This window comes from Caretta caretta, chromosome 2 (assembly GCF_965140235.1).
Source record: "Caretta caretta isolate rCarCar2 chromosome 2, rCarCar1.hap1, whole genome shotgun sequence".
Classification (NCBI taxonomy): Eukaryota; Metazoa; Chordata; order Testudines; family Cheloniidae; genus Caretta; species Caretta caretta.
In genome coordinates, this window is record NC_134207.1 from 209,525,937 (window position 1) to 209,547,390 (window position 21,454).

General features: G+C 45.1%; 1 protein-coding gene across 7 annotated transcripts in view; it reads right to left on the minus strand.

The window, feature by feature from the left end:
- Positions 1 to 5,140: 5,140 nt before the first annotated feature.
- Positions 5,141 to 21,454, minus strand: part of STK31 (serine/threonine kinase 31) — an 84,083-nt gene continuing 67,769 nt past the window's right edge. For 5 of the 7 annotated variants that reach the window (XM_075125787.1, XM_048838395.2, XM_075125789.1 and 2 more), the window contains 2 exons: positions 10,464 to 10,532; positions 5,141 to 6,138 (listed from right to left, as the gene is read on the minus strand). In XM_075125787.1, coding sequence (XP_074981888.1) covers positions 5,911 to 6,138; positions 10,464 to 10,532 — 297 coding nt within the window. In that variant the 3' untranslated portion in view covers positions 5,141 to 5,910. The remainder of the gene's footprint in view (positions 6,139 to 10,463; positions 10,533 to 21,454) is intronic. The other 2 variants (XM_048838394.2, XM_075125790.1) reach the window with 1 other exon arrangement.

Here is a 21,454-nt window from a genome sequence, read left to right on the forward strand (position 1 = left end):
CCACCATGTCAAAAGTGGCTCTTGGCTAGTGGTTGTGTGAGAGTAGAGGCTTGAGAGTAAAGAGGACTCAGAAGCAAGGCTGAATCTTCTTACATTTGTGTGACGGCTCAGCTGTGCGCTGGTACTAAAGTGCATAAGAAGGGGATGGCCTTGGTTTATAGGGCTGCCTCTGGTGTTTTATCTTGAGGTCAGAGAAATGCCCAGGGAATGCAGAGTCAATCTTGAGTGTTTTAGTGAGTGCAGGGACTTGTCCATTTCCTCATTAAAGAGACTCGACTGACTATTGCAGCTAGGAGTCTCTTCTCCTGACTAGACCAGTGGCCAAACTTCTGGAAGCCATGTCTACCACACATCCACTGCAGCCTAAAGGGCTACCTTTGCCACTAGTTTCTTCATATTAATCACTGAGAGGCCACATGCATTATGAAACACAGACTTGAGTCTCCTACAGAACTGTTGACTTTTAATTTGAAATAAGTTATAAAAGAAAAGATCTGTTTGCAAATATAAGCACTTTCAGAGAAGCTTGCTTAAATAGCCATCTCATGCAACTCTGGATATCTATAAATTGGCAGGCATGTATTTGGGGAAATTCATCATGTTTCCTTCATGACACTTGGATCAAAGCATTGTAGAGCAATCTGTTCTTGCAAAACAATCCCATAGTTTCTCCTCCTTTTCTACAAATTGGACGCAGCAATAACAGGTTTTAATTCTTCTCAGATGATACCGTTGTTTTAAGTATTTAACTACGAAGGAAAAATGGTTTAGCTACAGAATTTCTTTCAGTTTCCCCATTTCAGATATTTGATCATGAGCAAACCAAAGAGAACAGCTACAGAATCACTTTGATGTACTGAAGCATCCTGTATCATTGACATCACAAATGAATGCAACCAGAATTTACAAATATCTTGAACAAAGAGTCTTGGACAGACTAGTGTGAAATGAACATCAATTTGCCTCCAGAATTTGCCCCCAAGCATCAATTTGCCTCCAAACACAAGAACTGTTTCTAAACTCCTTCACATTATATTCCTCTGTCCACCTTCCCAAAGACGAGTGCAAGACCCAGAAAAAGAGAAAAACTGGAGATATATATCTGGCTTACACTTCCTGACTGTGTGTGAGAGCCAATGTCACAGCTTTAACTAGGGCCCTACCAAATTCACAATCCATTTTGGTCAATTTCAGAGTCATAGGATTTTAAATATAATACATTTCATGATTTCAGCTACTTAAATCTGAAGTTTCAGTGTTGTAATTGTAGGGGTCCTGACCCAAAAAGGAGTTGTGGGTGGTTGAAAGGTTATTGTAGGGGAAGTTGTGGTACTGCTACCATTACTTTTCTGCTGCTGCCAGCGGTGGCACTGCCTTTAGAGCTGGGCAGCTGGAGAGCAGAAGCTGCTAGCTGGGAGCCCAGCTCTGAAGGCAGAGCTGCCACCAGTAGCAGCGCAAAAGGAAGGATGACGTGGTCTGGTATTGCCACCCTTACTTCTGCACTGCTCCTAGCAGGGTGCTGCCTTCAGAGCTGGGCGCCCAGCCAACCGCCACCACTCTTCAGCTGCCCAGCTCTGAAGGCAGCGCAGAAGGGTGGCAATACTGCAACACTCCTAAAATAACCTTGTTACCCCCGTGCAACACCCTTTTGGGTCAGGACCCCCAATTTGAGGAACACTGGTCTCCCCCATGAAATCTGTATAGTATGGGGTAAAAGCACACAAAAGAACAGATTTCACGGGGGGGGGGGAGGGAGACCAGACCTCATGATCCATGATGCGTTTTTCATGGCCACGAATTTGGTAGGGCCCTAGCTATAAGTCAAGTAGTAATCCCCCAGAATTGCCCTGTACCCTTCTCCTGTCTCTAGCAATATATCAGTATCACTCTACAGGTATATACTCACCAAATAATTCATAGTGTCAGATATACCATGGCAAGATACTGTAAGAGAACCCATATTCTGTCTTCATCTGTTGGCGTGTCAGTTCTTGGACATAGCAAACACAAACATTTTGATTGTTTGAATTTAAATATTTTTAGGAGAAGAAAACCTCTTCAAATAGCTTTGACAATACTCAAATTCTTTAACTAAAGCTACACACACATTTATTACAAGAAAGAAAAAAATGGGAAAGACCTGAATCTCCAGCTCCCTAAGAAAACAGTAAAAATGAGTAAAACAAGATTTGTGAAAGTAACTTTTTAATTCCATATCAGTTAAACTGTATGGACTATGAAGACAAGATATGTAACAACAAACAATACCACCACCACTGTCTGGCTCTTATATAACACGTTTTCTCCATAGATCTCAAAGCACTTTACAAGGCAAAGCAGTATCATTATCTCCATTTTACAGATGGGGAAACCAAAGGCACAAAGAGATGAAGTGATTTCCCAAAATCACCCAGCAGACCACAAGCTGAGCTGCGCATAGAAGCCATTCTCCTGTGTTCCAGTCCAGTGCTCTATACACTAGATGATACTGCACAAGTACCTACTTACGGGCTTCATTTTTTAAAACACATCTTACTCAGATTCTTACTATGTTAAATTATAGTGCGTTATACATAGTGTAGCAATTCAATTTGAAGTTGACTGTGCAACTCACTTGGAATAATTTTTTCCCCCATATATATTACATTTCTTTCCTTCATATAGTTAATGTCTATGTCCTTCCTTACTGGTGAATCTGGATGCCTGAATAATCATACTAAAAACCCAAAACATCACAGTAGCTTCATACTCTAACAACAGGTAGGAGAATACAATATTCCAGATATCTGAGACTGCATCTGAATTTCTTTTTTTAAATGAACTGCTAACAAGATTCTGTTCTGGTTCTATTTCAGATCTGATTCTATTGCTGAGTGGTCACTGGGGATTAGCAGACAGGTACTTTATTCTGAAGGTTGCTATCATGAGCTCCAGAATCTATGCTTTCACATAGAAAATAAAGTCAGAAATTAAACCAGCCCCCCCACACACACACACAAAAAAAGAAGAAAACAAAAGGAGAAAACAAGAGCAATAATACTCTCCCACAAACTAAGTTCCACTTAGCCAAGATGGCACAAATGAGTTGCCACTCTCACTAGATTGTGTAAAAAGTTCTAATATGATTATGTACACTGGTGAGCTTATTAGGCATAGCCCTTTCTTGATCGGGTAAAAATGTTAAGGCAGGTGTCATCAGGTTCTGCTGTTACACAGTCTACCAAGTTCTTCTTAATGTGCAAGTAAATGTTCAGTCTTGGGAAGACATGCTATGTATTACTTTTTGTTATCAAGGTTCTCTGTAGAGGGAACTGAGCAAGCAGCAGAAGACTCTGCTCTCTGCCTAGGTCTCACGGAAGTCAATTGTTCAGGCAGAACTTTTCTGAGAACAGGCCATTGTGGTGACAGGATGAGATTTCTGAAAGAAAATATTACCAGCATGTTGTTTGTAGCTACCGCTGTTCCAGGATTGGTATATGTGTTTAAATAAAACAAGGCACATTTAGAATATACTCAGACTCCACATCATTGGCTTCTGCCTCACTGTGATGCAGACCCAACAACAGCTTCCACAATAAGTCGTGATATTCTTACAAGTACCACTCCTCATGGTGCCAGAATGAGATGTTATGCACAGTAGATAGAGAATACCATCCAGCCTCTACTCTCTTACATGCCTTGTTCATCAGTGAACTAGTTAATGACATTTAAATTATCATTAGGCATTGATGCTAACTTTCATTAAAACGAACAGGAACAGATTCCCTTTTTTCATACCTTTGTTTCAGGCTAGCTGCAAACTCCATCACCACTACATTGGTCACACTTGGTTCATATTTTGAAGGTTTTCTTCACAACCACAAGGCCTAACAAATTTTTTATTCAAGATGCAAGCTTTAGATTGTAAGTTCTTTGAGGCATAGACCATCTTTTGGTTCATGTCTGTACAGCACCTCACACAACGGGGTCCTTCTTCATGATTGGGGCTCCTAGGTGAACCATAGTGTAAGCAATAATAAGATTACAGTTTAGATTCTAGGGCACAAGAAAGCATGTTGGAGGGAGTTGTGTATATTATACCTCCCCAACCTGAACTCTAAATGCAGTATCTAAAGTAAAACCCAAATATTAGGTTAGCTCTCTAGATGATGCTTACTGCTGCATGTATTTAAAACATACCCCTGAATTAATAAATGCTTTATTCAACAATATGAAAGTTTTTAAAATGTTGTATATTTTGTTGTTTTACTCTAATGATAATACACATTTTAGTATACTATGCATCTGTGACTTTTTTGTAATCAAAATTAATTTGTCAACCCTAAACAATTTTAAAACCAAAACCACTTTACAAAGATTTTTCTATCACTGATTTTTATTATAGACACAAATATCTGAAAATCAGTGTCCTCTAATCAGAAAAATAAGACAACATTTTAATCAAATATTCTGTAACAAAACAAAGTCAAAGTCGAATATCAATTAAAGCTGAAATACCACCTCCGGCAAAACATTCTTTAATGTTACAGAAGCAATTCCAAGACTGCATCTTAAATCTAGTATTGACTGTATCATTGTACCTGAAACTTCCTAGTCTTTCCCCAAAACAAAAACACAACACTGTACATTCTTCAAATGGTAATGGCCAATTCTGTTAAAAGTTCCCCTACACACACTAGTCTCTGGCTAAAACGCTGTCCAAGAGCAATATCACCAGTCAAGAGCAACACCCTGTGGCCAGATATATTCTTACAGGAATTATGTCTCTCGCCCTTCTTCTTTTCCATTGCTGCTCCCTCCTTCCCATTTCAGTCTCCAAATACGCCACTGAATGAAAGAGTGACTCAGCAGTGGCTTCAATAAACATGCAAGTCAGGAGTGACTTCTTGCACTCCAGTAATTATAAATAGACTTGTTCCAAATTTTGCATAAAATTGAGTTTTTATTCTTTTGTTCATTCAAACAACCCTCCCCTCCCACCATGGTGAGAATCTGCAGTCTTCAAAATATATTTAGACAAACATTCAGAAATCTTATTTATGTTTGTCATGCATCAAAACCTGAAAGATATTAAATGATTTCCTATAAAAAACACGCCCACGCTCCCCCTTCCCCCGCTTTTATAAACAAACAAGCAGAATACAAGGCATAGTATTTTATTTGGCCAGGCAGGTGGCATGGTGGCAGCACTGCAAAGATGAGACAGACACAATGTCCTCGGCCTTTTGCCAACTCAATCAGAGGAGCTCAAACATACCTTGCTTGGATTCTGGGGAGGGAAAATAGGTTTGATAGCTCTCTCCACTTAGTACATTCTGCTGACCAATTCTCAAGGCACCACAGGTGGTTTTTGTCTTGGAGGCAGCTGCTGTTGGAATATCTGCTTGGCTATCTGACAAAACACATCACTGGCCCCTCAGTAAGAGCAGCAGTCATCTATTTTAACAGGAACATCTTGGAAGGGAGCAGAGCAGAAGAAAGAGGGAGAGGACAGTGGCATGAAAAGGGGTCATGATTTCACACGTCTGATCTCCTGGTATCTGGCTAACAGCTCTACCACCAGTAGATAACATCCCCTCGAAAGGTCCTCAGAATGTCAAAGTGATAAAGCAAAGCGTTGACAAACTTTAGAGCATTTCTCTTTGCTATTGCCTCAATTAGCATCATCATGCTCTTAACTTCAAACAGTTATTCAAAGAGTTATTCAGCAACATACTTTTTTAAAAGAAATCCCAACGAAGGGACCACACCTGTAATTACACAAAAATGGTTAGGCTTACCAAACCCTTTTATATTTTGAATATTTGAGTGTAGGACAACTACTTTCAGATCCCATGCAAGTTTTTATTTTTTTTTAGAACTCAAACAAAATAAAAATAACTGAAGCAAATGGCTGGCGAGTCCTCTGGCCTACTGAGAAGGGTCAATCTCCTCATTGTCATCTGTCTTGTTGTCAGAACTGATAATGTCCTCGCCTTTTTCCTCTGTCTTTTCACATTCAAGTTCTTCACCAGGTTCACTCTGCGGTGGAGCTGGGATCACATCCGGGAACAAGAAACACTCATCATTCAGCACCTGCTCAGCTGTCATTCTGTTACTGCAGATCAGATTCAAGAGTAGAGATTTAACCTTATTATCCTAAGAGAAAATAAAAGGGAAGAGGGAGGGGAAAGCACGTGAAAAGAGTTACTTAGCAGGAGAAACACGCAGGCCTCCAACTCCATAAATGTCCATTAACAAATCAAATATTTCCTCAATGCTTCTTCCAAGTACTTGGAGCCCAGAGATAATACACATGCAAAAAACAGTGCTAACCTAATATAATTCCAATACTGAACACATTAAACAGAGGTGGTACTTGTTAACAACTTGACAAAAACAAGCACCGTTAACCTTTTAACGCTTGTGAATCTCACACTCGGGCAATTTCTTCAGTAACATGTCATGGCCCACAGTGCCAGTTCCCACAGCCATTATAAATGGATGATTTCTACTGTTTTTATTTGCCATCATCGGGGAAATCCTGAACACCAGTAGGGCAATTAAAAGGTCAATTAAAACTGTCTTGTGTCCTCCACTACATTCATTTTAGTTACTGTAATTTTTGTCATGTTCAAGATTTACTTTTCCACTTGTTAGTCCCAACTCTGACAGATAAAGAAAAAATGGAAAGTAAACCAACAGTGGCTAAATTTATACTCAGCCCTGCATTTATACCTTAGACTATTTGGACTCTACAGTCCAAAGCTTAACACATTAAAAGTTGCTGAACAGAACAGAGTCTTAGGTTTGAGGAAGTTATCGTCTCTGGCTTGCTGAGTGATGGCATAGTAAGTTGCAAAGGTACAGACTAAAGACCACATTGTTGCTCCACAGATATCTTGGATGGGAACCTGTGCCACAAATACACCTGAAGACGCTTGGGCCTTTGTGGAATGTGCCATCAGGATCAGAGCAGGGACTTTCAGCAGGTCGCAGCAGATGCAGATACAAGAAGCGATCCATAATGAAATTCTCTGGGTTGAGACTGGGAGGCCTTTCATCCTGTCTGCCACCGCCACGAAAAACTGAGTAGTTTCCTGAATGATTTAGTCCTTTCTATGTGAAAGGCAAGTGCCCACCTGACATCCAACGAATGGAGCCTTTCTGGCTGTTAGCATGCGGCTTTGGGTAGAAGAACGGGAAAAAAATGTCCTGACTGTTGTGGAATTGCAACACCACCTTTGGGAGAAAGGCTAGGTGAGGGCGCATTTGGACCTTATCCTTGAAGAAGACCATGTATGGAGAATCTGACATAAGAGCCCTGATTTCCAAAACCCTTCTGGCCTAGGTGATAGCCATCAGAGCACGTTGCCAAGGGCTCCAATGGGGGATCCCTGAGTCTTGACAGCATCAGGTTAAGGTTCCAGGGCAGGATCAGCTGTCACCTGTGGGTACAGCCTATCCAGCCCCTCGAGAAAGCAACTACCAGAGTGAGTTTGCAAAGATGAACCTGCTCTCCCATGGGTGAAAAGCCGAGATTGCTTCCAGGTGGACTCTAATTGAAGACGTTGGTAGCCCTTGCTGCTTCAGGTATAGCAAGTAGTCCAGAACACACAGTACTGATGATCGCATGAGCGAGACCCCTTTCTGGCCGGATTGAGAACCTTTTCCACTTCGCCAGGTATGTGACCCAAAGGGATGGTTTTCCGCTCCCTAGAAAAACCTCTTGAACCGGTGCTGGTGAGGTCAAGCTGCACTACCTGTCTCTCAGAGAAGCCAGTGCACTTGTCACCAAAGTAGAGGTGCTCAGTGCCAAGATGGCTTGGCTCAGCTCTAAGGGGTGGAGAACTGCTTCCATAATGAGGAATTTAAATCTCTGGTCTTTGTCCTTGAAGATACAGTGTTTGAACCGTTTACAAATCCTACAGCAGTCCCGTAGGTGGGCCTCCCCCAAGCACTTAGGGCAGCTAGAAGGGGGATCAGTAATGGGCATGGGCTTATGGTAAAACACACATAGTTTAAACCCCAGGCACCGAGGCATGTCCCGGTACCGAGGTAACCACATTTACCAAGGTTCTAATCTAATAACTACTAAGTAACACAAAATTGTAAATTCTAGTTACTATAACTAACTATATACAGGAAAAAAAGACAAAATCAACTGAGGAGAGTACTTGCGTGAATGCAAGGACGAGCAGAACTTCATCGGCGGTAAGAAAAAACTCAGGGGGCAGCAACTCGACAGGACACTATATACCAGCACTATGAGAGTGCAACTCCAGGGGGCAGCAGAGCCGACCCACTGGATACCACAGGGGAAAACTTCCCAGCAGTGGTGCACACACCTTCATTAGAATAGACATGAGCAAGCACTCGAAGTTTTCTTACTGAAATTCTTGTAATCCAAGAGCAGCATGGATGACTTTCCCCCTGGACTCAGATGCCTCATGTACAAAACACGGAAGGGATGAATCTCAAACTGCCCATGATAATATACCGATTGGAACCATATTGCCTGGTGCATTCTAATTTATTCACTGATGAAAGGAAATCTTGCTCTCTAACAGCTAAAAACTATAAAAGGAAATTATACATTACTATTCTCAACAAGGATTCTTAATTGGTTTTGGGTAGAAAAAGCATTTCTTCACATCTCCAAATGTATTTAAACTATTGGATCAGAGGAAAACAAACAAAGTTTGGCAAGCTGGAATCACCCATTTGAGTCTGGATGCATGTAATTCAGAGTACATTTGATAAAATTAGTATTTTATTACAGCAGATATCATATGACAGCTACTGTTGACCCAGATGATGATGCTGTTGATCTCTTGAGGATTTTGTTATTTCTGTTTTCCTGAAAAATTAAGGTTTTTCTGTACGCCTTAAGTAGCAAGAGAGAAGTTAATTTTTTTTCAGTATTTAAGGATTAAACAATGTTACAGGTTTTAGAGAGGCTGGGATGATTCTCCACTGCCTTGCACTCTGGATAATCACGTATTTCTGTGCAAAGTGAGTGCAACCTGATACAGAATCAGAATTCTCCACTCATATCTGTGGTAGCGTTTTTCCACAGATGCAAGTGATTATGCAAGGTGCATGATAGTGGATAATCATGCCTGCTATGTGTTGAACTGCAGACAGATTTCTTTATCCTGCTATGTTAGCCTTCCTGACATTGGGTGTTAGGTGTTTCAGCAAACTCCCATCTCAAAGAGACTGTCTCCTCTAGCATAACAATGTGTTGAAATATACACTGGGCAAATGGTTCTGGGTAAACTTTGGGTTTTGTTTTGCTTTTTAAATCCTTGGGCAGTCAGAACTGATATTTCCATGTGAAGTAATCAGTTTTGTTTTTGTCTTACAATATTGTTTTCACAACAGCCTAATCGCTTTAACTGTAATAAATCTGCACAGCTTTCATACATGATATGCTAAACTTGTTAGTTTAAAGAATGGCTTCTCAGCCAAAGTGAAGTTTTTATTATTATTCCCCAGTTAATGTTTCACATCTGTAATAAACGCTGTATTGCTAGATGACAGTCACTTTTGTACGCATAATCATTACATAAATACAGCGTGAAACTTTTTTTTTTTTACTTTTACTAAAGCTGTGACAACAGCAAACAGGCTATTGTGAATCAGGCACAGTACTTTGCTGGGAGGATCTTGAAAACTTAGGTAAAAACAAGTATATGGGGAAACAAATGCATAGGAAAGAGCGGAAACAGAGGGACAGAAGGAAGGAGATCATTGAAGTCTTAAATTGAATAGGGCCAGGCTATTTCATAGACCACCTCTTCAATTCTGGTTTGCAGTTTTTCAAATAGATAGTAACGGTTTGTTAAAATTGACATTACCAATAAAATAGTTGAATTCCTGTTTATGGCTAATATTAATAAAATATTAATTTAATATTGATTTAAATTAGTGTGTGTTTGATAGTTACAGCTAAATTACATGGTGAAGGGCACAGAATAAATTTTTGTAACAGCAATAAACATTTTTAAAAGATTAGGCAATGTCCATTAGAAGTATGGGGTAATCCTTCAGCATTAACATGAGAACATACTTCTTAGAGCAGTCAGGAAGCACTAAAGCCAACATTTTCAAATGTAGGTGTTCAGCACCTCTGAAAAAATCAGATCCTTATTTAGGTGCATAATTTAAGGCATCCACATTTGAAAATTTTGCCCTAAACCTGTATGTATGTAAACTAGCTTTATTAGATTAACACATTTGAGGCAAGTGTTTTACTTCTCGTGGAGAACAGGGTCAAATATGAAGAGAACTTCAGCCTCTTCCACCTTTTCAGTAATGATTCCATTTGTGTATGCTATTGAGAATTCTTACAGCCAAACTGTCAATTAAACATTTTATAAACATGGCATTTTAATCAAACATTTAATAAAACCAGCTAAACAGCACTGGCCTATTTTCTGTATGTCTCACTCAGCTGCCAAATAAGGAAGTTCACATACCATATTAAGTCCATCCACTTCAGGGGTTCCATTTTCCTTAATTTTAAATTCTTGGTCTCCAACAAACAGCTGCAAGTTAAAAATACAATCCCTGCATATATTCAAATGTGACTGTGTATTGTTCAGAGAAAAAAATTTAGAGTTTCATCTCTAAAACATGCTATGCTAATATCTCACCTCTAGTTTTACAGAGGGGTAAACACTGGTCAAGGAGATCTTTTTTTCCAAATGAAGTGGGAATACTAGCTTTGGAATTAAGAGTCTCCAAAAATCTTAAGTACAGATTCATAGTACTGGAAAACCCACACAGGGGCTTCCAAGCCACCTACATTATCTGTAAAGATATAACAACCACTAGAAATTTTACTTTTAGTATCAAAAGTACATAAAGCCATCAGAGGCTCCAAGGAAAGCTGAGCAGAGCCTTTTAAAAATGAGATTCAAACTCCAGAGTCCTGGATCTGGTTGTATATGTACTACTAGAAGAAGCCTTACTAGTATATTGTAAGATGATTAGCCCTGTCTGCCACCCCTCAGTCACACATATATCCTACCCATAAGAGCAATAAGATTCTTGTCATGACTGCCTTGTAAAGACCCCTGAAAGATTTTCATTTCGTCTTCATTTCCTGCTTCATTTCTCTGGACTGGATTTCTAACAAGGAAGCTTTAAACAAGGACTGGTGATGCCCAATCTGATTAGAGAGTGACTTCTGCAAGCCAGTAGTTTATTCCATTACTGCTGTGATCCTGATCTATGAACATTGAAAATCACTTGTATGTCTATGATCCTTTAACTATTCAATAACTCTCCTCTTTTCCCTCTTTTTTATATTATTAAACCTTTAGTTTTTAGCTACTAAAGGATTGGTATCAGCGTAACTGAGTAAGATCTGAGTTATATATTGACTTGGCTATGTGGCTGATACCTTGGACTTGGAAAGGCCCTATATCTGATAAAACTGGTTTTCAATAACCACTCATCATGAATTCCAGCATCTGGGTGGTGAGCCAAGGGCTGGAATGCCTATGGAGTCTGCATTTTTAACCTCTTGTTAACCAGTGTGGTGATACAGAAGTTCACTTTTGTTATTGGCTTGTGTCACGGCTGATTGCCCTCTCTGGCACTTCGAGTGCAGAAGGTGGGGCCCACAAGGATTTTTAAAAATTAATACTGGCCACTCCAGGCTTGTATTAAACTCCCAAGGTTACAGCTTTTTTCTGACCTTGGCTTGGTAAACACTGCCACCACCCAAATGCAAAACCCATTTTTTTGGAACCCAGGAAGGCACACTTCAGAATTCCTTCCTGTGGGGTACCCTCAAGCCCTTTCACACACACCCCTCTGGGAAAGAGCTGAGAAAGAAAACAAAGGAAATTAGCTGTTGCCACCAACTAATTAAACAACATATGCAGAAACCTCTTAGGACACCAAAAATCCAATTCTGTTCTTAAAAAATGTAAATTTTATTAAAAACAAAAAGAAAGAAAATACATTTGGAACTCAGGCTTTTGATAGATTTTAAAAGAGCAATTCCAAAAATTAAGTACCCAAAATAGGTTCAGCTTAAAGGTTACAAGCAAACAAAAGCATCTGGGGTTAGCACAGAGGAGTCCACTAGCCATAAGAAACAAACAGAAATAAACCTAATCGCGTCTTTCTAAACATTCCTGATCTACTTACACATTTGGGGGTTCCAGATAAGTAGTTCTAGGTATGATCTGATGATCTACGATCATACCTGGCTTCAAGCTTCTCATAGTATAACTGCTCCTTGTTCCCCTCTTTCCAGGAGAACCACAACAGAGACAAGGGGGAAGGTTTCCCCCCCCCCCAATTTTAAAAAGTTCTAGCCTTCCCATTGGCTCTTTTGGTCAAGTGTCCACTCTCTTTCCTTTGCCTGGGGGACTTTATTAACCCTTTACAGGTAAAGCAAGCAGAGAACAGCCACCAAGAGGGACTTTATAGCTAACTGGCTGGCTGGGTGTCCATAAAAGGGAGCTAACCCCCGACCCCTTCATTTATCACACCTTGGTATAATCTAATGACAGAATAACCATCAGTTTGGGATGAGTCTGCCCTATTTCTCAGAAGTCTGTCCTGAATGTGGTATTGTCAGCTGTGATCCAGTGAGTTATAGTGATACTACCATACCAATTTGAATTACAAGGGGGCAATGGTATGATTAGATGTGTATTAACCAACCTGGAATTTGGGCAGGAAACAGATAGCTGTACCTATGGAACTGATGAGATTTCAGAGGGCTGCTATTGTCACATCATATTACAAACCTTTCTTTATGCAGAGCCAGCCTTCACCAGCCAATTCTGCACCTCTTTATTCACCTTTCCTTCTCCTCCCATATTGGCCACTTTTTCCTGCCTCTTTCCAGGGTCACTGGTACAGCTGCAACTGTTAACCATGTTACAATCTGTCTGCCACTCCTCAGCACACACACACACCTTTTTGCTTCACCCTGCCAGCCACCACTAACTCCTGCACCCACTAGGAACTCCCTAGCTGATTTTTCCTACAGCTATGAACAACATATTTAAGTGATTAGGGAGTAGAAGGGTTTCTTTTCTTGTGAAAAGTACCAGGCGATTTCCCTCCCCTATATACACTTCCAGTAGTTATGCAGGCCAAGGACACAGAATTTACAATTCACCAGGAAGAAACATCGCCAGTACCAAAATTGTTCTTTAACAACATTCCAGTGGCCACTGGCACTGCTTAGCAGTCAATGCTGGATAAAGGCACAGTAGATGTTACCCCTCCATGCTTAACTCCATCAATGACCCTCTTTCCACAATACTGAGAAATAGGGGCAACACCTGCTTACGTCAGTGATGAATTTAGGATTGAACTTGTTTTGGCCTAAAGCTTGTGTTGCATTCTTTTCATTTCTTCTAAGAATGGTGTGTTTTGTATACAAAATTCACATTACTCCCTACATGCAGGAATACATGTATTTAACCTATTTATTATGCCAAGCGCCCCCAGCCCTCCTATGCAATGAAAACTATTTTTTCAACCACCTTTAATGTGACTTTAAACTCCTGAAAACATACATAAGCCCTATCGCATTAATACATTACAACTAGCTGCTGTCATGGTGATTAAACATTTGTTAGTTTTGGATTTAAGAATTTCTTATTTTACTAGAAATAATCCCATTTACAAACATGGAGACTGCTTCATTTTTACCTATCATTTCCTAAATAAAATCAAGAAGAAAACATATTGAAAAGTGACATTAACTAACCAGTCTAACCACTAACAGCTTTATATTAATCTTTTACCTGCTCAGCACAGGGAATTAAGATCTCCTCATTGCAAGCATCCATGCAACAGGTCCAGGGTCAGTTACCAAAGTGAAGTCTATAATTAAGTCCTCTATGATGCTCTGGCATAGAAGCTATTATCAAACCTATCACACTGCAGCTGATGGAGTGGGACCTCTTTAACCTGCTGAGAGTTGTCAGGAATGCCCAGTTATTTACCGCCAGTTGTAACTGGCTCCTGGTGAGGCAGTTATGAGATGTCAGGAACGTTCCTACTAAAATCACAGCTTGGGAACGTGGATGCTTGAAATTAACCCACAGCTGTTTAATGTCATTTTCCATATTAAATACCTGACCATTGCTGCAATAATCTTGGGGTTCATTAAACAACAAACCAGTGAATGAGACAGAAGAAATAAAGGTTTCATTAAAGACAAAGTAGAGAGCTTCTGTGGTGGACTGCTGAGCAGAGCTACGCTGTGTTCTTCATGCTGCTTCCAGGGCATGCCTCCAAATTCCTATATTCATAAAACTGACCCTTATGAGGGAGCCTTGCACAAACATATCTCTACATCTTCCCCCTTTAAAAAATTAGCTTTATATATGTGTATATATATGTATATGGCTTTATGTATATTATATATAAACACACGCACACACCCCAACTATCTAACAACACATACATTAAATAAGCCATCTAGTACATTTCCATAAACCCAACAACCCAGGGGAGGTTATCAGCACATCACTCTAGAGTGAGTCTTTACCACTCACTTTCCTCAAATACTCCTTTTTTGCAGGTTATCAAGTCTCCATAAGTCTTTTAGGACTTTAAAATCTGCCTCTCTGATCTTCTCTGTATCAGCCTTTCATTAGAGTCTGAGTTGTTCTCTTGCTGATTGTTTATCATCAACAGATAAAGGAGAAACTGGCAAAAGTAGGTTTGGGAAATGCCAGAGTCCACATCTACTGTCGATGTTTTGTAACTTTCTGGGATTACTTTTAGCTTCCTTTAATTATGCTGAAATGTGTCCCCTTGGTCTTTCTGGACTATGTAAGGCCTTGGATGCAGCTGCTATTTAATGGTACCCCTTTGGCCCCAGTATTGTAAGTGTGATTCCTCAGGCACACTATCACTTAGGTTAAGAGATAGGACATCATGGGTCCTTTTGTCAAAATAACATTTCTGCTTCCTCTTCTGATTTAATCTTCCATGTGATTTCACTGTTATGAGATTTCAGCAAGATATCAGTACTTGTTAAATTAGATCTGATCATTCTTCCCAATAACAGCTGAGCTGGAAAAGAGGCATTCTTCAGAGGTGTACTTTGGTAAACCAACAAAGCTTTATACAAATCACCCCCATTGTTAAAAGTCTTTCTTTTAAAGTTCTTTACCATCCATACCGACCTTTCCACAAGTCCATTCGACTGGAGGTAATTTGGACATGATGTTTTATGATGAAAATCCCAATCCATGGCAAATTGCCTAAAATCTGCACTGGAAAACTGCATTCCATTATAGCTAAAGACTTCATTTGAAATTCCATGTCTGGAGAAGAGTCCCTTCATGGCAGCTATCACTGACTTAATATTAGTACTATGCAGTGTGCAAAATAATCTGTGACTATTAAATAATCCTTTGATTGCCCGCTAAATAAATCAAGGCCTACCTTCTCATAAGCTCTTTGTGAAACTGGTTGAGGTCTTAGTGGCTCTGCCTGTTGGCATGACTTATATTTCAAGCATGAAAAGCTGTTTCCTACCACATTAGTAATGTTGTGATTGATCCACATCCAACACATCACCTCTCTCTTGCTCGTTGTAAACAATTACACTTCTCAATTCCTAAATGATCCTCAACGATCTTCTATAGCATTTCTTCCCAGGAGGGAAGGTGGTGGAATGGACGTGAACACCACATCTCGAAGAACAACAGTTACGAGAAAGTAAGTAATCATTTTTTCTTCTTTGAGTGCTTGTTCACGTCCATTCCACATTAGGTGAATCACAAGCTTACCTCTGGAGGAGGGTAGGAGTCACGGAACAACTGCTCGGAGGACTGATCTGCCAACCGCCGCGTCCTCTCTGGCCTGCTGTTTGACCGCATAGTGGGTCGTGAAGGTGTGCACCGAGGACCAGGTGGCTGCTCTGTAGATCTCCTGGATCGGGACCTGTGCCAGGAACGCCGTGGAAGTCACTTGCGCCCTGGTCGAGTGGGCCGTGACTGTCAGGGCCGGAACACCTGCGAGCTCATAGCATGCCCGGATGCAGCTTGTAATCCAAGACGAAATCCGCTGCGCCGACACAGGGAGGCCTTTCATTCTCTCGGCTACAGCCACAAACAGCTGTGCGGATTTGCGAAAGGGCTTGGTGCGCTCCAAATAGAACGCCAGCGCTCGACGCACATCCAGGGTGTGCAAGCTGCGGTGACTCGGGTCCATATGCGGTTTCGGGAAGAACACTGGCAGACAAATGTCCTGGCCCAAGTGGAATTGGGAGACCACCTTAGGGAGGAACTTGGGATGTGGCTGGAGCTGCGCCTTGTCCTTGTGAAATACTGTATACGGTGGCTCAGAAGTGAGGGCCCTCAGTTCGGACACCCTTCTGGCCGAGGTAATGGCAACCAGAAATGCCACCTTCCAGGAAAGGTGGAGGAGAGAACAGGAAGTAAGGGGCTCGAAAGGAGGTCCCATGAGTTTAGAGAGGACCAAGTTAAGGTTCCATGGAGGGACTGGGGGGGCGGGAGTACAGAAACACCCTCTCCAACCCTTTAAGGAACCGTCCCACCATTGGGTGGGAAAACACCGAGCCCCCCCAAGAACCCCAGGTGGAAGGCGAAGATGGCTGCCAGGTGTACTCTGAGTGAGGACACGGCTAGCCCTTGCTGCTTGAGGCATAGGAGGTACTCCAGGATGGCTTGCACCGGGGCCTGGCACGGCTGCTCCTGTCGGGGTTCACACCAACAAGAGAACCTTTTCCTCTTGGCCATATAGGTCACCCTGGTAGAGAGCTTTCTACTGCCAAGCAGGATCGGCTGCATGGGAAGGGAGCACTGGCTCTCCAGGGCATTTAGCCACAAAGCCTCCACGCCATCAGGTGCAGTGACTGTAGATCGGGGTGGAGAAGCCGCCCGCCGTCCTGCATAATGAGCTGCCGGTGTAAGGGGCAGGACTACTGGGGCCTCCAACGACAGCTAGGAGCGATGTGTACCAGTGCTGGCGGGCCCAGGCTGGGGCAATGAGGATCACCATCTGCCTGTCCCTGCACATCTTGAGTAGGACCTTGTGTACCAAGGGGAGTGGTGGGAAGGCATACATCAAGCCCCCACTCCAAGGGATCGCAAATGTGTCCACAAGCGAGCCCGGACTGCGGCCCTAGAACGAGCAGAACCGTGGGTACTGGGCGTTGGCCCTGGTGGCAAACAGGTCTACCCGGGTAAACCCCCACCTGAGGAAGAGCGAAAGCACGACATCCACCCTGACCATCCACTCATGCATGCGGTACGACCTGCTGAGGGAGTCTGCCAGCTCGTTCCATACCCCCGGGAGATAAGACGCCTTGAGGTGAATTGCATGGGCTATGCAAAGATCCTAGAGGAGGAGAGCCTCGCGACAGAGTGGTGAGGAACGAGCCCCGCCCTGTTTGTTTATATAAAACATGGCAGTAGTGTTGTCTGTCAGAACTGTCACGCTGTGACCACTCAGAGTGGCGTGAAAGGTCTGGCAGGCGAGACGAACCGCCTGAGCTCCTTCACATTGATATGGAGCGATCGCTCTGCTCCGGACCACAACCCCTGCATCATGAGGTCCCCCAGGTGAGTCCCCCATCCGTGGTCTGAAGCGTCTGTCACCAGCGTCAGGTCCGGTTGGGGATGGTTTTGCAAACCACAGGCTGGGACTGCCACCACAGCAGGGAGTCCAGCATGTCCCTTGGGGCGGTCACTACCAAGTCCAGGGCGTCCCTGCCTGGGCGGTACACCCGAGCAAGCCACGCCTGCAGAGTCCTGAGTCTCAGTCTGGCATGCCTGACCACGTGCGTGCATGCTGCCATGTGGCCCAGCAGCCGCAGGCAGCACCTGGCCGTTGTCGTCGTAAACTAGCGCAGGGAGGCCACCGCTTGCTGGATAGCCTGGAATCGGGATACTGGAAGGCTTGCCCTGGCCTGCACCGCGTCCAGGACTGCCCCTATGAATTCCACTTTCTGCGTGGGTACGAGCGTGGACTTGGGGACGTTGACCAGGTGCCCCAGCTCGCGGAACAATCTCACGCCCACCTCCACATGGCCCCGCACTTCCGCCTTGGATCAGCCCGCCAGGAGCCAGTCGTCATGGTATGGGTACACCCGGATTCTCTACCTCCGTAAGAAGGCCATCGCCACGCACTTCATGAACACCCGTGGGGCCGCAGCTAGACCTAACGGGAGAATCACAAACTGGTAATGTTCTTGGCCCACAGTGAGGCGTAGGAACCGCCAATGTGCTGGGTGGATGGCAATATGAAAGTACGCGTCCTTCATGTCGAGGGCAGCGTACCAGTCCCCTGGATCCAAGGAAGGGATGATGGTGCCCAGAGAGACCATGTGGAACAGGGCCTTGACCAGGAACTTCTTGAGCCCGCGCAGGTCTAGGATGGGGCGAACACCCCCTTTGGCCTTGGGGATGAGGAAGTACCGGGAGTAGAGCCCCTTCCCCCTTCGGCTGTGCGGCACCACCTCTACCGCCCCCGCCTCTAGCAGTGAGTGGATTTCCTTCTCTAGGAGATGCTTGTGAGAGGGGTCCCTGAAGAGGGACAGGGAAGGGGGGTAGGAGGGAGGCAAACTGCAGCGAGTACCCATTCTGCACCGTGTGTAAGACCCAGCGATCTGACGTAACGGTGGACCACACTCAGGAGAAACGGGACAGGCAGTTACATAAACAAAGGAACAGATCCGGTGACTGGTCTGGTATGCTGTCCTCGAGCGCACCTTCAAAAGCCTGGCTTAGTGCCCGGCTGGGGTTTGTGCTGGCCTTGGTTCTGGCCCGGCGCATTATTGTTACTGTTGTTGCGCTGTTGCCTGTTATCCCTGCCTCACCTACGGTAAGGCTCATGCCCATGGCAAAGCAGGTACTGGTGTTGAGGGGGAGGCTGCGGCTTAAAGGGCTTCCTCTGGGTCGCCGGGGTGTGCATACCCAGCGACTTAAACGTAGCTCGCAAGTCCTTAAGGCTGTGCGGCCTCGTGTCTGTCTGGTCCGAGAAGAGTCCAGAACCTTCGAAGGGGAGGTCCTGGAGTGAATTCTAGACCTCGAGTGGCAGGCCTGACTCCTGGAGCCATGCCGAGTGCTTCATGACCACCCCGACGCGACTGTTCTAGCCGCTACATCTGCCGAATCCAGGGAGGCCTGGAGAGAGGTCTTGGCTACTGCCTTGCCCTCGTCCACCAGGGCCGTGAACTCCTGTTGGGAACCTTGTGGTTGTCCTTAAGGTTGTCCTTAAACCTCCCCACCACTGCCCAAGAGTTGAAATTGTGCCTGTTGAGGATAGCCTGGTGGTTCGCAATCCTTAATTGAAGGCCCCCAGATGAGTACACATTTCTGCCAAAAAGGTCCAGGCGTTTCGCCTCCTTGGCCTTAGGGGCTGGGGCCTCCTGTCCATGGCGCTCCCTTTCGTTTACCGCTGAGACCACTAGGGAGCATGGACTCGGGTGGCAGAACAGAAACTCAAAGCCCTTAGATGGGGCAAAGTATTTACGCTCCACTCCTTTGGCCGTTGGAGCGCTGTGGGCCGAGGTCTGCCATATGGTCTTATAGTTGGACTGAATGGTCTTAATGAGTGGGAGCGCTATTCTGGATGGACCTTTGGGGCTTAAAATGTTCACCATGGGGTCCTCCTGCTCAACCATCTCCTCAGCCTGCAACCCCAAGTTCTGGGCGACCATATGCAGGAACTCCTGGGGGGCTCTATGGTCTACCGGTGAGGGCCGGACACCTCTGTACCCGCCACCGCCTCATCCAGGGATGATGAGGAGATGAGCTACTGCTCGACCCCCTCTGGTTGGTCCTCCTGCTCCCCTCCTCCCATGGGAGGGGCCTCCGGCTCGGGCCGGGACTCCATAGGACGGCAAGAGATTCGGTGCTGGTCTCTCCGGTTTATCCTGGGGGGATGCTGGAGGCCTGGATACTGTAGCCTCCGGCACCGTCTGGCATCGGTGCGGCAACCGGGACCGCTGCACCAAGTAACTTGCCCTAGACAGGGACCCTTGGTGCTCCTGATAGGCCCAGGGGGTCCAGAAGGGCCAATGGCCTGGCGGCCCCCATTGGTGTTGCCAGCCCACCTGAGGGTCCCTGCTGTCTGGGGCCCAGTGCGGGTAGCTATAGTGGCCGGAGTCTGCACCGGATTGTGGCGACGCTGATCACAAAGGCCACGGCAGTACCAATGATCTGCGCCAGCAGGAGAACAAGAGGCTCCTGGCTGAGAGGGAGCAGTACCGGTATCCCTGGGACCTGGACCGGGACCATCTGCAGGAGTCCTCTGGCGAGGGCCGTCTCAACTCCTCCCGGTGACAGTCTCTGGGTGGTGCCGGAGAGCAGTGTGCCCTTTCCAGTGCTTCCTTGCACCGACTCACTCCCGGTGCTGCAACCTCCTTCTGGGCCGCTAGCAACTGTGAGTCCGCAGAGTCGGAGCTCAACCAGGACCAACTCTGGGAGCAGTGCCGGGACGGTGTCCTCGAGCGGCACACCATTGCCAGCTTACCCCTCGACGGCACCCAAGGCATGGGTGCCAGAGGGTTCTCCCCATACGGGAGGGGGCTCGCCGCCAACAGGTCGATGAGGTCCTTTGCAGCCTCAAAAGGTGGCAGGTGTAGAGGGCTGATCCGTTATGCCCTCGAGCCCATCGTCCACACTGAGCTTACTTAGGTCTGGGCTCGGTGGGGCTTGTGCTGCCGGGACCGCCGGTGTCGGCACCAGTACCACAGCCTTCCCGCTCTGATCGGCGCTCGGGGCCTTGGAAGGCGCCAGCCTCCTGTGCGGAGCACGACTGTGCCTTCCTTTCGGCTGCACCGGGGGCTGCACCGGGGAGGACGAACGGTGCCAGGACCTAGCCTGGCGCTCTGGGGCCGACAGTTTACAGTGCTTAGCTGGTGCCGGGGCACTACGCACCGAGGAAGCCTTAGCTGGCGTCGGGCGCTCTGGGCCCGGTGGCTGCAATGCAGCCTCCATCAACAGCTGCTTTAAATGAAAGTCTCTTTCTTTCCTTATTCTTGGCTTAAACGCCTTGCAAATCCTACACCGTTCAGTTTGATGTCCATCCCCCAGGCAATGTAGACACGAGTTGTGGGGGTCACTAACTGGCATAGGTTTGCAGCACGTGGCGCAAGCCTTGAAGCCGTGGGCCTGCGGCATGCCTGGGGTGGGTGCTCGAAGCCTCCAAGCACCTAATCACTAAAGCATCCACAATAAAGGTATGTTAACTAACTGATAACAGCTACTCTGAAGGCTAAGGGACTGCTCTTCTACGAGAGAGAGAGAGAGAGAAGTTGTTCCAACGCCACCACGGACCGTAAGAAGGAACTGGAGGGGGTCGGGCCAGCAGGGGTATATACGCACGGCACAGTGGCGCCACTGGGGGGGCCCACAGGGAGCCGCTAAGGGAAAACGTTTCCAACGTTTGGGCACACAGCGCGCGCACACCTAATGTGTAATGGACGTGAACAAGCCCTCGAAGAACT